General features: G+C 39.1%; 1 protein-coding gene across 15 annotated transcripts in view; it reads right to left on the reverse strand.

The window, feature by feature from the left end:
* The window catches only part of LOC132815678 (histone deacetylase 9-like), a 766,519-nt gene that overhangs the window by 61,797 nt on the left and 690,701 nt on the right, over nt 1-14,021 (reverse strand). For all 15 annotated transcript variants that reach the window (XM_060824722.1, XM_060824725.1, XM_060824717.1 and 12 more), the window contains one exon: nt 283-401. In XM_060824722.1, the coding sequence (XP_060680705.1) occupies nt 283-401 (119 nt within the window). The remainder of the gene's footprint in view (nt 1-282; nt 402-14,021) is intronic.

The raw sequence follows: 14,021 nt of genomic DNA on the forward strand, positions 1-14,021 counted from the left end.
TGAAATAAGTATTGGGGACTGAGCCAAATGAATCAGCCAAGTTCAACAGTTGGAAGGGAGGAGTGATGAAGAACCTTCCTGCCAGGGAAGTTATGCAGTAGATTATAGACTCATTTGTCAGATCTCCCACTTGCATGGAAGAGAGCAGTCCACGTTATAATGGGAGGGGGACATAACCTGATGGAGCAGAAACCAAAATCAGAGTTGTGCTTTGAGTGTTTGCTTTTCACAGGTTTCCCTACTGTGTAATCTTAGTCAAATAATAGAACTGGAAGGACTTACATTTGGCTTTGACTTTGTATCCACCCAATGGAGAGGCATGACCTTCGACTGCATCAAAACCAGCTGATACCAAAACCACATCTGGATTGAACTCACTGGCGATTGGCATGACCACAGTCCTGTGGGACAATGATAAAAACTATGAGCCGGTCTGGAGTAAATGCTTAACTTCATTCTCACAGCAAGCCACCTGGAAAAATTCAGGATCTGCTTTCTTGTTACAAGAAATGTACTTTTCCATAAATTACACAGAAAACCTTGTATTAACAATTCTAAATCAGTTGGCTATTATTTAAGATTTTAGTTGCACAGCCTTTTGCTTCAAAAATTGTGCAGTGTTACTCTCTGAAATCAATTTTAAATTTTGAACAGGCAATAGAGTCATAGAGATGAACAGCACGGAAACAGACCCTTCAGTCCAACTCGTCCATGCCAACCAGATATCTTAAGCTAATCTAGTCCCATTTGCCAGCACTTGGCCCATATCCCTTTAAACCTGTACCCATCCAGACACCTTTTAAATGCAGTAATTGTACTAGCCTCCACGACTTCCTCTGGCAGCACATTCCATACATGCACCACCCTCTGTGTGAAAAAGTTGCTCCTTAGGTCCCTTTTATACCTTTCCCCTCTCACCCAAAACCTATGCTCTCTAGTGCTGGACTCCCCCACACCAGGGAAATGATCTTGGTTACTTATCCTATCCATGCCCTTCATGATATTATAAACCTCTATAAGGTCAACCCTTAGCCTTCATTGGTCCAGGGAAAACAGCCCCAGCCTATTCAGCCTCTCCCCCATAGCTCAAATTCATAGCTCAAATTCTCCAACACTGGCAACATCCTTGTAAATTTTTTCTGAACCCTTTCAACTTTTGCAACATCCTTCCGATAAGAAGGAGACCAGAATTGCACGTAATATTCCAACAATGGCCTAACCAATGTACTGTACAGTCGCAACATGGCCTCCCAACTCCTATACTCAATGCCCTGACCAATAAAGGAAAACTTACCAAACACCTTCTTCACTATCCTATCTAGCTGCGAATCTACTTTCAAGGAACTATGAATCTGCACTCAAAGGTCTTTTTGTTCAGCAGCACTCCCAAGGACCTTACCATTAAGTGTATAAGTCCTGCTCTGATTTGCTTTTCCAAAATGCAGTACCTTGCATTTATCTAAATTAAACTCTATCTCTCACTTCTTAGTGCTTGGCCCATCTGATCAAGATCTCACTGTACTCTAGGTAACCTTCTTCACTGTCCACTGCACCTCCAATTTTGGTGTCATCTGCTAACTTCCTAACTACACCTCCCATGTTCACATCCAGATCATTTATATAAATGATGAAAAGCAGTAGACCCAGCACCTATCCTTGTGGCACACCATTGGTCACAGGCCTCCAATCTGAAAAACAACTCTCCACCACCACCTTCTGTCTTCCATCTTTGAGCCAGTTCTGTATCTAAATGACTAGTTATTCCTATATTCCATGAGATCTAACGTTGTCAACCAGTCTACCATGAGGGACCTTGTTGAACATTTCACTGAAGTCCATATAGATCACGTCTACCACCCTGCCCTCATCAATCCTCTTTGTTACTTCTTCAAAAACTCAATCAAGTTTGTGAGACATGATTTCCCATGCACAAAGCCATGCTGACAATCCCACATCAGTCCTTGCCTTTCCAAATACATGTACATCCTGTCCCTCAGGATTCCCTCTAACAACTTGCTCACCACCGATGTCAGGTTCACCAGTCTATAGATCCATGGCTTTTCCTTACCACCTTTCTTAAATAGTGGCACCACAGCAGCCAACCTCCAGTCTTCCGGCACCTCACCTGTGACAATCGATGATACAAATATCTCAGCAAGGGGCCCATCAATCACTTCCCTAGCTTCCCATAGAGCTCTAGGGTACACCTGGGCAGGTCCTAGGGATTTATTACTTTTATGCATTTCAAGACATCCAGCACTTCATCCTCTGTAATATGGACATTTTTTTCAAGATGTCACCATCTATTTCCACACATTCTATATCTTCCATGTCCTTCTCCACAGTAAACACTGATGCAAAATACTTGCTTATTATCTTCGCCATCCCAACATCAAAGGATAGAAAGAAAGTTATACTATCATTCTATAAATTCTTAACTGACAAACCATGCTCTTTACCAAAAACACAGTTCAATTATGAATGCAAACATATGTGATAGGCCCTGAAGTCCATTGCTATGAGAGTCTTGCAGTCAATTGCTTTTATGAGCTAATCTACCTTAGTTCTTCAGCAAAGTCAATCTTATTGCTATTCATGATGATTTTGCTTTTCCTATTTACTACTCATCTGGATGCATCATTTGTTTTTTTTTCTTTTCGTCCAGTTGATATCTCCTTTTGCCTTGTCCCATCACCCTTTTGGGATTTAATCTCTCTTTCCCTGTCACAGATTTTCAATGTTATTCTTCCTGCCTCTTCATCACACTGCACCTTTCTTTGCCTCAGTACATCCTTAAACTGATATATTTCTAACCTTTTACAATTCTGGTGAAAGGGCCAAACCTAAAGTGTTAACTGTGTTTCTTTCCACAGAGGCTGTCAGATTCTGAAGGTTCTATTTCAAACATAATTCCATATTTTAAAAAAAAATCTGTTCTAATATATTTCAAATGTTTTTCCAACATGGAAGTAAATTGTTAAGGCTCCACTTCCACAATGATATCTTACTAAGAGAACACATTTTGGGGAAGAGATAATCAAATCAGAGGGATGAATCCAGAGTCCGTGCATCTATCTAGATAGGTCCCGCTGTTGTGGACTGGCAAAATCATCCCTTATGTATATGAATTAAAGGAAATTGCTCCTTTAATATCTGCTGTGCATTAAAATTGCTATAGACAATTTCAAATGCATTGAAATGGCCTATGTTATTCTATCTACATGAGAAATTACATTGCAAAAACATTACAATTTAGCTGCAATACAATTCTACATGTTGATGGGAGCTTGTAAGGGTTTGAAATAAAATATAATTACAGGGAAATTTTGGAATAGCAAAAACAGGCTATAGTCCTTGGGATTGCAAACTCTACCTATGAATGTTGTTCTCCCTCCCCTTCTCTGCTTTTCTCCTACCCTTCCTTTTACCTCTAGCTCTATTTTCTTCATTCTGCTTTAATCTGTTCTCTCTTTCTCTCCTCTTCTCTTCTCTTTTGCCAATCTCCACTCCATGTCCTCCTGTCCCTTTGCCCTCCTTGTGCCATTTTCTTTTATGCTCCCTAATCCTGTTAAGCTTGAATTTGGGTTTGGAGTCCCATTTAGAAGGTCATATGAGTTTGATTAACCTTCCTTTAAATTTCAATGTGATATGTAAATGTTAACAGACGAATGACATCACTTATTGGTGGAATTCTCAGCATAATGGACGACTGCTGAATATTAAAATCTAGCAGAAAACTCTCTGGGAAACAAAAATTATTACATGTGGGACTATTTGCTCAAATGGCGAATCAGTGGAGTTAAAATATTTCTGCAGGGGTTCTGCTGGTCTCCTGCTGTTCCCTCAGTGGGAGACTGGCAGAACTCCCAGAGAAACGGTGCAAATGGCCGAAAATGACTGCTGATGTCATTTCTCTGGGGCTTCTTTCGGCCCACTGCCAAATTTACAGCAGCAGATTAGAGTTAGCTCTGCAGAATTACAGGGTCCTGGCTTTATTCAATTGAGAATATTAAAATAAATGATTCTGATGCAAAACAAAATGTGTTTAATATTCTTACTATTGATTTTGATGTGAAGTAACATTGCAATTAAATCAGTCCAAACCTTGCATTTTCAGGAACTACTAATTCAGAAAACATGTCATTGATTGCAGGACTTGGTCTAGTTAATAGGTGTGAGCACATTTTCAGGAGATAGTTACAGTCATTGAACCTTGAATCCTAGCCATTACATAGCTGCAATCTATTTGATTCCACATTTTATAAGTTAAGTTAGAGCACAGAGGAATCTTGAACTTCACATTCATTGCTTGTAATGTTGGCTGTCTCCAAATAATCAGATTTAATCAGATTTCAGAGGCTATTGGGTGCATTTTGGCATAAATGTTCAAGTGGAAATATCCAAAGCTCCACTGTCACTCACAAGACATTGAGCTGAGAGCCACCAATTTACTGAGATCTATTGACTCTTCTGTACAGCTAGCTACTTGAGATCAGAATTTGTAATAAACTGCCTAAAATTATCATTAAAATGGTATGGCTTTCAGCAAGGTGGGAACTACAATGCAATAGGAAGTTTTGAGTTGATTAATAAAGCAATGTTAGTGTTAGATTAAGTGTACAGAAGTGTCATTTTACAAACATATGCTTCTGGTACAGAGCCTTGTGCACTGTACATGTGTATCTGGAATTCAGACATGGATTTAAGCAGGACTGGCTTAATTTTTTGGTATTCACAGAAATTGGAAGCATCACACCAGGAATAATATTTGGAGGATCTGCCCAAAGGAGTATTTAAAATTAGATTTAAATCTGTCACACAACTGATGTCTTGAGGAAAACCTGTTTTGATAAACTTATCCTCAGTCATCCTCAGTATTCTATAGATTCACTCACTCAGACAAGCAGTTTCGATGCAGACACACTCCTGTGACGCTGAGCAGAAGAACCCCCATGGAGTGCATGCACTAACAGGCATTGAGTTTCATAGAGTTCTTTTAATATGTGCCAATTGAGAGCTGTTATTTTATTCCTGAACCTGGCCTGCTGAGTTTTACTGTTGGTCCTAAACAGACTTTGAATGACCTTTGACAGATTTATAATGCATAGTATAGTCCCCTTTGATCTGCGCATATAGCATGGAAACTATTTCTAATTACAGATTGATTTACTTTATGATCATTATAAATAACGCTTGGTGAGGACATTCTAAGAATGGGTTATCCAGGAAGATTTCACTTTAAGGAAGTTAAGAACTAACAAAACTGCAAAGGGTGAAGATATTTTAAGTAATTAATGCTTGTTTAAAACTAATTTTAATGGCTTCTTCAGCATTCATGACATATGCATTTTATATGCAATCCACTGGAGCGTTCCATCCTGGGCAGAGATCAGCACCTAGTCTGTACTGTCTCCAGGATTTGGAGGACTGGTGGCCATGCAGAAAGTTTGATTACCTTCTCGGCTTTGCTAGAGTAAATGTCAGACCCTGTTATCTCACATTTGCTCTATTTTTGCCTCTGCACCCAGTACCCATCAAGGCTCATGTTCTGATACCCACTCTGATGCAAGCAAAACTTTCCCTTACTCACTTCTACTAGGTCCCATTCTCCCACACTATTAATCCTGTGTCCTCCCCATTGCCTCCTCACTCTATCAGAACATGTCAACATCTTTATCCCACATACACCAGTCATAACAGCTGTGCCACCCATTTGTCTCTCTCTGATTCACCCCCTCTTTGTAATTATAGGAGAAGATGTCCCATAACAGGGAATCATAGCACTGGAGAGGTGGGAGGGATTTGGTGCCCAATATTTGTGTCCTGACTCCATGTAAGGAGAGAATATTCCTCAGGACAGTGCTTGAGGCCACATACATGAACTCACAAACAAAGAGCAGTTTTGAAAAGAATACCTTAAACTATTCACAGGTTGAGGTAAATTTAATGGAGCATATAGGAGTGTGTTAAGAAAAGATGTTGAATCAATGTGTGTACATATCTCTAAAGAATCCTAATCCTTTAAGACAGTAACTAAAAAAGAAGTCAATTATAGAGATGACCAACATAGGTGTCATCTCATAGGAGCTGAAAAATGTGTTGCTGGAAAAGGGCAGCAGGTCAGGCAGCATCCAAGGAGCAGAAGAATCGACATTTCGGGCATAAACCTGAAGAAGAGCTTATGCCCAAAACGTCGATTCTCCTCCTTGGATGCTGCCTGACCTGCTGCACTTTTCCAGCAACACATTTTTTAGCTCTGATCTCCAGCATCTGGAGTCCTCACTTTCATCTCATAGGAGACAAGAATGATGTGAGGGCATAGTTATCATAGTTACCAAAGTTTGATCAGATGTGTGAATCTTTCACAATTTAATAAGGCAGCAGCTCGAGAAATCCATGCCATGGCTATTGTGAATGAAAGTTTATCTAAACTCCCTAGAAACAATATCTTCACTAAATATTATGTGAACAGTAGTTTCTGACAGGTTCCCTCAGGAGGAACGTTCATATCGCTTACCACGCTCATAGCTGTTTGGGAAGTATTGTTTTAATAAATTTCATTTTGTAATCGCCTTGGCTCCAAAGATCTTCAAATATACATATTATTTTCAACATTCTGTGGGCGGCACGGTGGCACAGTGGTTAGCACTGCTGTCTCACAGCGCCTGAGACCCGGGTTCAATTCCCGACTCAGGCGACTGACTGTGTGGAGTTTGCACGTTCTCCCCGTGTCTGCGTGGGTTTCCTCCGGGTGCTCCGGTTTCCTCCCACAGTCCAAAGATGTGCGGGTCAAGTGAATTGGCCATGCTAAATTGCCCGTAGTGTTAGGTAAGGGGTAAATGTAGGGGTATGGGTGGGTTGCGCTTCGGCAGGTCGGTGTGGACCTGTTGGGCCGAAGGGCCTGTTTCCACACTGTAAGCAATCTAATCTTAAAAAGTAATCTAAAAAAAAATTCTACAGGAATTGGAAGGTTGTTACATCATATAGACAATATCCTGACTTATGCAGAAAACATAGAAACATGACCAAATACTGACAACCACCTGATGAAGGAACAGTGCTCTGAAAGCTAGTATTTCTAATTAAACCTGTAGGAGTATAACCTTGTATTGTGTGATTTTTAACTATGACCAAATACAGTCTTAAGATCGCAAGGCTTCCCCTCATTGAGAAATGAAAGTTCTCCAAATACTCTATTCCATGGTTGAGATAGTTAGCTTGAAGTGTGATCCTCAAGAGGAGAGTAGTATGGGACTTACAGAGATTTCTGGGAATAGTAAACCATTCAGGAAAATGCTTGCCCCATTCGCTAACAATTACTGGACTCTTCAGACACTCAAAGAATCTTAAAGATGTGTTAGAAGTCACATCATGAAGAGGTCTTTGAAAGATCAAAGATGGTTGATCTTCATCCACCTGATGAAGAAGTGGCGCTCCAAAAGCTAGTGCTTCTAATTAAACCTGTCGGACTATAACCTGGTGTTGTGTGATTTTTAAGCAGGTAATGAAGCAATGCTTTTTCTAGAATAGTCAGAAGGAGACAGAAAACTGATACATTATGCATCCCAAGCATTATCTGATAAGGAAACTCAATATGTACTAATTCATGGTGACTCAGTGGGTAGCACTGCTGCCTCACAGCACCAGGGACCCAGGTTCGATTCTAGCCTCGGTTAACTGTTGTGTGGAGTTTGCATGTTCTCCCCGTATCTATGGAGTTTCCTCTGGGTAATCAGGTTTCCTCCCACAGTCCAAAGATGTGCAGGTCGGGTGAATTGCCCATGCTAAATTGCCCATAATGTTGGGTGTGTTAGTCAGAGGGACATGGGCTGGATGGGTTACTCATTGGAGGATCGGTGTGGACTTGTTGGGCCGAAGGGCCTGTTTCCACTCTGTAGGGAACCTAATCTAATCTGAAAAGGATGTCCACTTGGGTACACGGGCCTGTGATAAATTTTCAGATGTCATGCTGGGTCTCATGGTGCTTGTCGTGACCATATCTAAACTGCTGGTCTCATTATTAGATGAAAAAGAATTGGCAAAAATGTTTCAACTGACATCAATTTTGGTCTTGAATAATAGATTTTCATGTAAGACCAAGTAAATTCAAAGGAAATTAGTATTGGCAGATGCCCTTTCCAAAGGCAAACACCAGCTGAGGAACAATTTTCTGGAAAATGCAGTCATCTACGCAAGCAACAAAAGTAAGGCCACCAACTCAATCGAACTTTAATCTCATCAAAGAAGAAGAGAGAAATGATATGCAAGGTCTCATAATATATGAATACTGTGCAGAAGCAAGCAAAGAATGCTGGAGAAACTCAACAGGTCTGTCAGCATCTGTGAAGAGAGAAACAGAGTTAATGCTTTGAATCCAATATGACTGCTTCTTCAGTTCAAAAAGAGAGATACTGGACTTGAAGTGTCAACTCTCATTCTCTCTCCACAGTTGCTGCCAGACCTGCTGAGTTTCTCCAATATTGTTTGTACTTGTTTCAAGATTTTCAGCATCGTGGTATTTGCTTTTATTATTATAATGTATCGAAGACTGACCAGAAAAGAAACCAAGTGGCTTAATTATGAAAACGTATTTCAAATACCGACAACGTATTTCACTGTTGCTGATGACTTGTTGATTTTTGACAGCAGACTCGTTATCCTCCCTTCAGTGACAGTATATCAAGGACGCTTGGACATTATCAAATGTAAAGCTCGAACTCAAATTTCAGAATGGTGGCCAGGAATCCGTAAACAGGTAGAAGATTTCATAACTGACTGTCAGACGTGTGCCATACATAGCTGCAAACACTAACTTGCCCACCAGACTATGAGAACACATTGGACTGACCTGTTTGTATTTTGAGGCTGCTCTTGCCTAGTTGTGGTCAACCATTTCTCTCAATGAATCAAAGTAAAGAAATTGTACTCCAGCACTGTGCATGGAATTGACAAAGTCTGAGATGAATATTTACCACTCACTGAATCTTAGATGTGCTTACATCTAATAAAGGGCCACAATTTTCCAAAAAGAAATTTGGGAGCACATCGGGGTTCCAACACCAACCTGTAAGGCATCCCCAGTCAAATTGAGTGAAGCTGCATGTGGAGTCCAAATAGTCAAAAAACCTCCTAAAGAAGGACACAATCATATTCACAACTTTATTAAACTAACATTCCTTTGTGTCTCAATGTGAATTTTCATTATCTGATGGGGAGAAAATAAAATCTCAGTTCCCTATCCTTCCAAAGCAATAGACTCAATAAATAAGCCCCATGGATTTAAACTAAAACTTGTCTGAAGGATTTTTCATCTAACTCCTTGCTAAGTCTGAAACAATGTCAAATAGTGTGGATCCAGGATCTGATCAGGTGTGGTGGTGTCATGCAACATGTAACAAATTATAATGGTTATACTTTATTAACATATCAGAAGGAACAGTGCATAAAAATCACAGATTTAGTAAAGAATCAAAGCCTATCAAGACTGCATTTCCTTTTGTCTATGTGCAATAAACAATAGAAACTTTTCTCTGCCATTTTCTAATCAACCATTTTTTCAAGATTTTACTCCATAGCTCTGGAGCAGGTAGGACTTGAACATGAGCCTCCTGACTCAGAGATAGACACACTATCAGTGTAGCACAAGCACCTAAAATTAAAAACCATACAACCCATCACTGTGTCAGTCTGGATGATTGGCCAGATTTAAATGAAGTACTTGGAACATTACTTGGATCACTACATCAATATCATTTGGCCAATGCCTCCAAATTTTGCATTATTTCAACAAATGAACCTTATGGACAACAGCAAGAGCCAGATCAGTCTAAGAAAAACTCCAATATGTGATTAACATCCATATCAGCTGTCCAAAAAAACCAACCCTCCCACTCCAACACACACTCAACCAGGAAGGATTGTCAAAACTCTCATCAACTGAACCTGAAAAGTCAGAGACTTGATAAGATAGTAGTAAATCTACTTTGATTACCTGAACCAATTGTATAAAGAATTTAATAACCAGGAAAAAAAAACTTTTTGAGAATGTAATGATGTATAAGGCAGTTTGGTCCTGAAAGATTAACTGACATTTTAACATGAGCTCTGCCCATCAGGACATAAAAGACCATTCTTGGGAGGACCTAACCTATGTGTTAACTAATCGTGTATATCTGGTTCAGTAGAAATAGGGTGTACTTACTCTAAAGTATCACTTGACTTCGAACAGAAGATTTTTAAATGCCTCAAACATAATGTAACATTACGTACATTGTAATAACCGTATTCTGCTTGTCAAAATTGATCCTAACTTTAGTTGAAAACATTACTTGGGCATCCTATCCCATTCGATATCAGAGCCAAGTATCGAGGAAAACAATTGTTAGCAGTGAACCGACTGAAGAGATTCCAGACAGATCAGATGGCACAACCCTAACATATATCAATCGACATTTCAGGATGTTGCAAATTAATCATTGAACAGCAATATAAATGTGTGATGGCAACATGGAAATTAGGGTTATGTTATCATGAGACATGAACAAAATCTTCAGGAAAAAGGAAAACAAAAAAGGCATATTGTCATCAGTGATCTTGTGAAATAACTGTTCACAGGTTACTTGGTATTGTTAGAAATCAGGAGCAGAGGCAAATGTGAAGTTGACAAAAGCAAGTAGAACAAAGTAAGTAGCAATGTCAATATAAGTTTTCTTATTAAATCTAAACAATCCTGTAAGTGTGTTATTTACATCCCCAGTTCATGGAAAACTGATTATTTGAATAAGTTTATGCATTGATTAATGAAGAGCATTGACAATCAAAAATTAGCCCCAGCCAAAACATTTTGTATTTATTTATTGAAAATATTTTTTCCGAATGTTTCCAAAGCTGTCGAAATCTTTTCACTTGCACTATGTATCATAATCTAAATTGTTTTAATGCTTTAGAATTATTACAACTGTTTGCGTTAAATTTCTTCAATGTTGTTGTACTAACACTGTTGCAATTTTGCATGTGCATGATTTGAATAAAATGATTGGTTGATATTTTTTTAAATGGGTTCGCAAATGCTTTGAAGTAGATCATACAGGAATTTGGCAGAATGTTAAGAATTCACTTTAAATAGCGTATATATATACATACACACATACACAGGAATTCAACCTCACTGTTGCAACTTCCTATCGTTACTTTTCATGTATATTATCTACATGATGGAGTAGAATAATATAGCCTTTATTCAAACTATCTGGATGATCTTTTGTTGTTAAGGTGAAATTATCTTCAATGATATTACTACTCATTCATTTAATGTGACTTAAAATGCTTGTGTCAATTTCTTCTTTTCATTAATTTATGCAAAGTGGTTAACCATTTAATTAGGTAGATAGCTGTAATTTCTAATCTTTTGTTTACAAACACAAAGTGCTACATTATGTCATGCTGAAACAAGGAATTGAATGAATGTGTACTCCTAAACCAGAGCTGAAAATGTGTTGCTGGTTAAAGCACAGCAGGTTAGGCAGCATCCAAGGAATAGGAAATTCGATGTTTCGGGCATAAGCCCTTCATCAGGCATCGTGATGAAGGGCTTATGCCCGAAACGTCGAATTTCCTATTCCTTGGATGCTGCCTAACCTGCTGTGCTTTAACCAGCAACACATTTTCAGCTGTGATCTCCAGCATCTGCAGACCTCATTTTTTATCCTAAACCAGAGCCCCACCTGACAAGAGATCACATCTGGAATTTGAGCACACACATCAATGGATTGAGCAACATTTTGTTTGCCATCAATGTCAAAACTTTATTTTAAAAAACTAGAATGCATCCAATGATGATCAAGAAAACGCAACATTTTTGAATCTTGCTCTCCCATTATATCTCTGTTAGGAGATCAGTAGAAATCCAAGAAAAAGATAGGACCTCAGCACACTTCACCCCCAATCCTAACCTTGTTTCAGCCACCACAAGAATTTCTATTTGCTTCATACATAGTGGTTATCAAAGAATTAAGAAGAATTGCAGCAATGAATATTGGAAAGTGATGACGTTTCCAGCGGTCATGGAGAAATGGAACCTGAAGCTATGGAAGCATTGTGCTGTCCCAAAAATACAAGGCATTGTTCTATTTACCCTGTAATCTCTGACAGAATCAGTGCTGAAGAGCTTAAAGCCAGTGTAACTGTTGAGAACATTAGGATTACTTTTATGATTCTTTTCTAGGATGTGGATATGACTGGCATGTTTACAATTATTGCTGATTACTAATAACCATTGAGAAAATGGTGGGCAAACACCTCATTGAATCAGAATTGTCCAAAACCCATTCAACTTCTCTTCATAAGAAAATCACCTGTGATCAACTTATTGAGTGTTTCCTGGATATCCTCCAATGGCAGTATATCTTTCTTAGATAAGGGCACCAAAACTGTTCACAGAATTCTAGATATGGTTTAACTAATGCCATGTGTCATTTTAGCAAGACTTCCTTATCAATTGCCTTTGAAATGTATTCACTCTTTGTTATCTGTTGACTCACATCCCATGGATCTACATACTTGTGAAGATGACCCCAGACCCTTTATTTTCATTCCCAGTGACTCATCCAGTTTGATCATGCAATCCTTTATGGTGGATAGCAGAGTTACATAAGAGTGATAACAGTGAATTTTGTTATCTGTGGGGAGTCTTTGTCCCTACTCTCCAAAGATAATGAGGATTTAGTGTAAAGGCCAACATTCCTCTTGCCTTTTCTTGTTATCTGCTGAACTTGGATGTGATTTTTGTGATTTATGCCTAATGTCTCCCAATTCTAGTTCTGCCATCTTTCTCCATTTAAGTAATATGCAGGCATTCCATTCTTGCTAAAGCACAAACCCTCACATTTCCCACATTATATTCCATCAGCCAGCTTCTGTGCCTTCTTGATTAACTTGTCTATATCCATCTGCAGACTCTTTCTGTCATCCTTACCACTTGCCTTCCCAATTAGTTTTGTGTTGTTTGCAAACATGTTTATAGCATAGTCACTTCCCTCATCCAAGTAGTTCATTGTGCTTCAAGAATATGAGGGCCAAACCTTTCACAATAACAAAAAGCCTGTTATTGCAAAACTAGTTCTGAAGGTCTAAAAGTTTTGACTAAGTATGTTCATTGACAGTATTCTAATCCTTTGGCACTTTTGTAGACGCTAATGATTCTTGAAAGGTTGCTACCAATGCATCCACTATCCCTGTAACTACTTGATTTCATATTGTAGGACAGATCCGAGAGCTTCCGGGGATTTATCAGATTTCTCCCCTTTAATTGAAGAGTCATACAACATGAAAACAGGCCCTTTGGTCCAATTCATATACGCCGACTTAACATTTCAATCTGAACTAGTCCCTTTGCCAGCATTTGGCCCTTATCCCTCTAAACTCTTCCTATATATGTACCCATCCAGATGCCTTTTAAATGTTGTAATTGTACCAGCCTCCACCACTTCCTCTTCCACCATTCCAAACTTACACCAGTCTCTGTGTGAAAAAGTTACCATTGAGGTCCTTTTTAAATCTTTCCCCTCTCACCTTAAACCTCTGCCCTCCAGTTTTGGATTCCCCATCGAAAGAAAAAGACCTCTCTATTCACCCTATCTATTCACCCTATTAAGCCTCTGATGCTTAAGGGAAACCTTTTCTGCCCTCTGTCAAGCTAACAACGTTCTTCTGGTTGAAGGGTGAGCAGAGTTGTACACAATATTCTAAAAGTAGCCTCATCAATATCCTGTACAGTCACAACATGACATCCCAATTCCTATACTCAGTGTTATGACCAATGAAGATAAGCGTGCCAAATGCCTTCTTCAACACCCTGTCTACCTGGGACTCTATTTTCAAGGAAACATGCATCTGCACCCCTAGGTCTCTTTATTCGGCAACACTCTCATGGCACTACCATTAACTGTATAAGTCCTGCTTTGGTTTGCCTGACCAAAATGCAACATCTCACACTCATCTAAATTAAACTCCATCTGCCACTC

The sequence above is a fragment of the Hemiscyllium ocellatum genome, chromosome 5 (genome assembly GCF_020745735.1).
Source record: "Hemiscyllium ocellatum isolate sHemOce1 chromosome 5, sHemOce1.pat.X.cur, whole genome shotgun sequence".
Lineage (NCBI taxonomy): Eukaryota > Metazoa > Chordata > Chondrichthyes > Orectolobiformes > Hemiscylliidae > Hemiscyllium > Hemiscyllium ocellatum.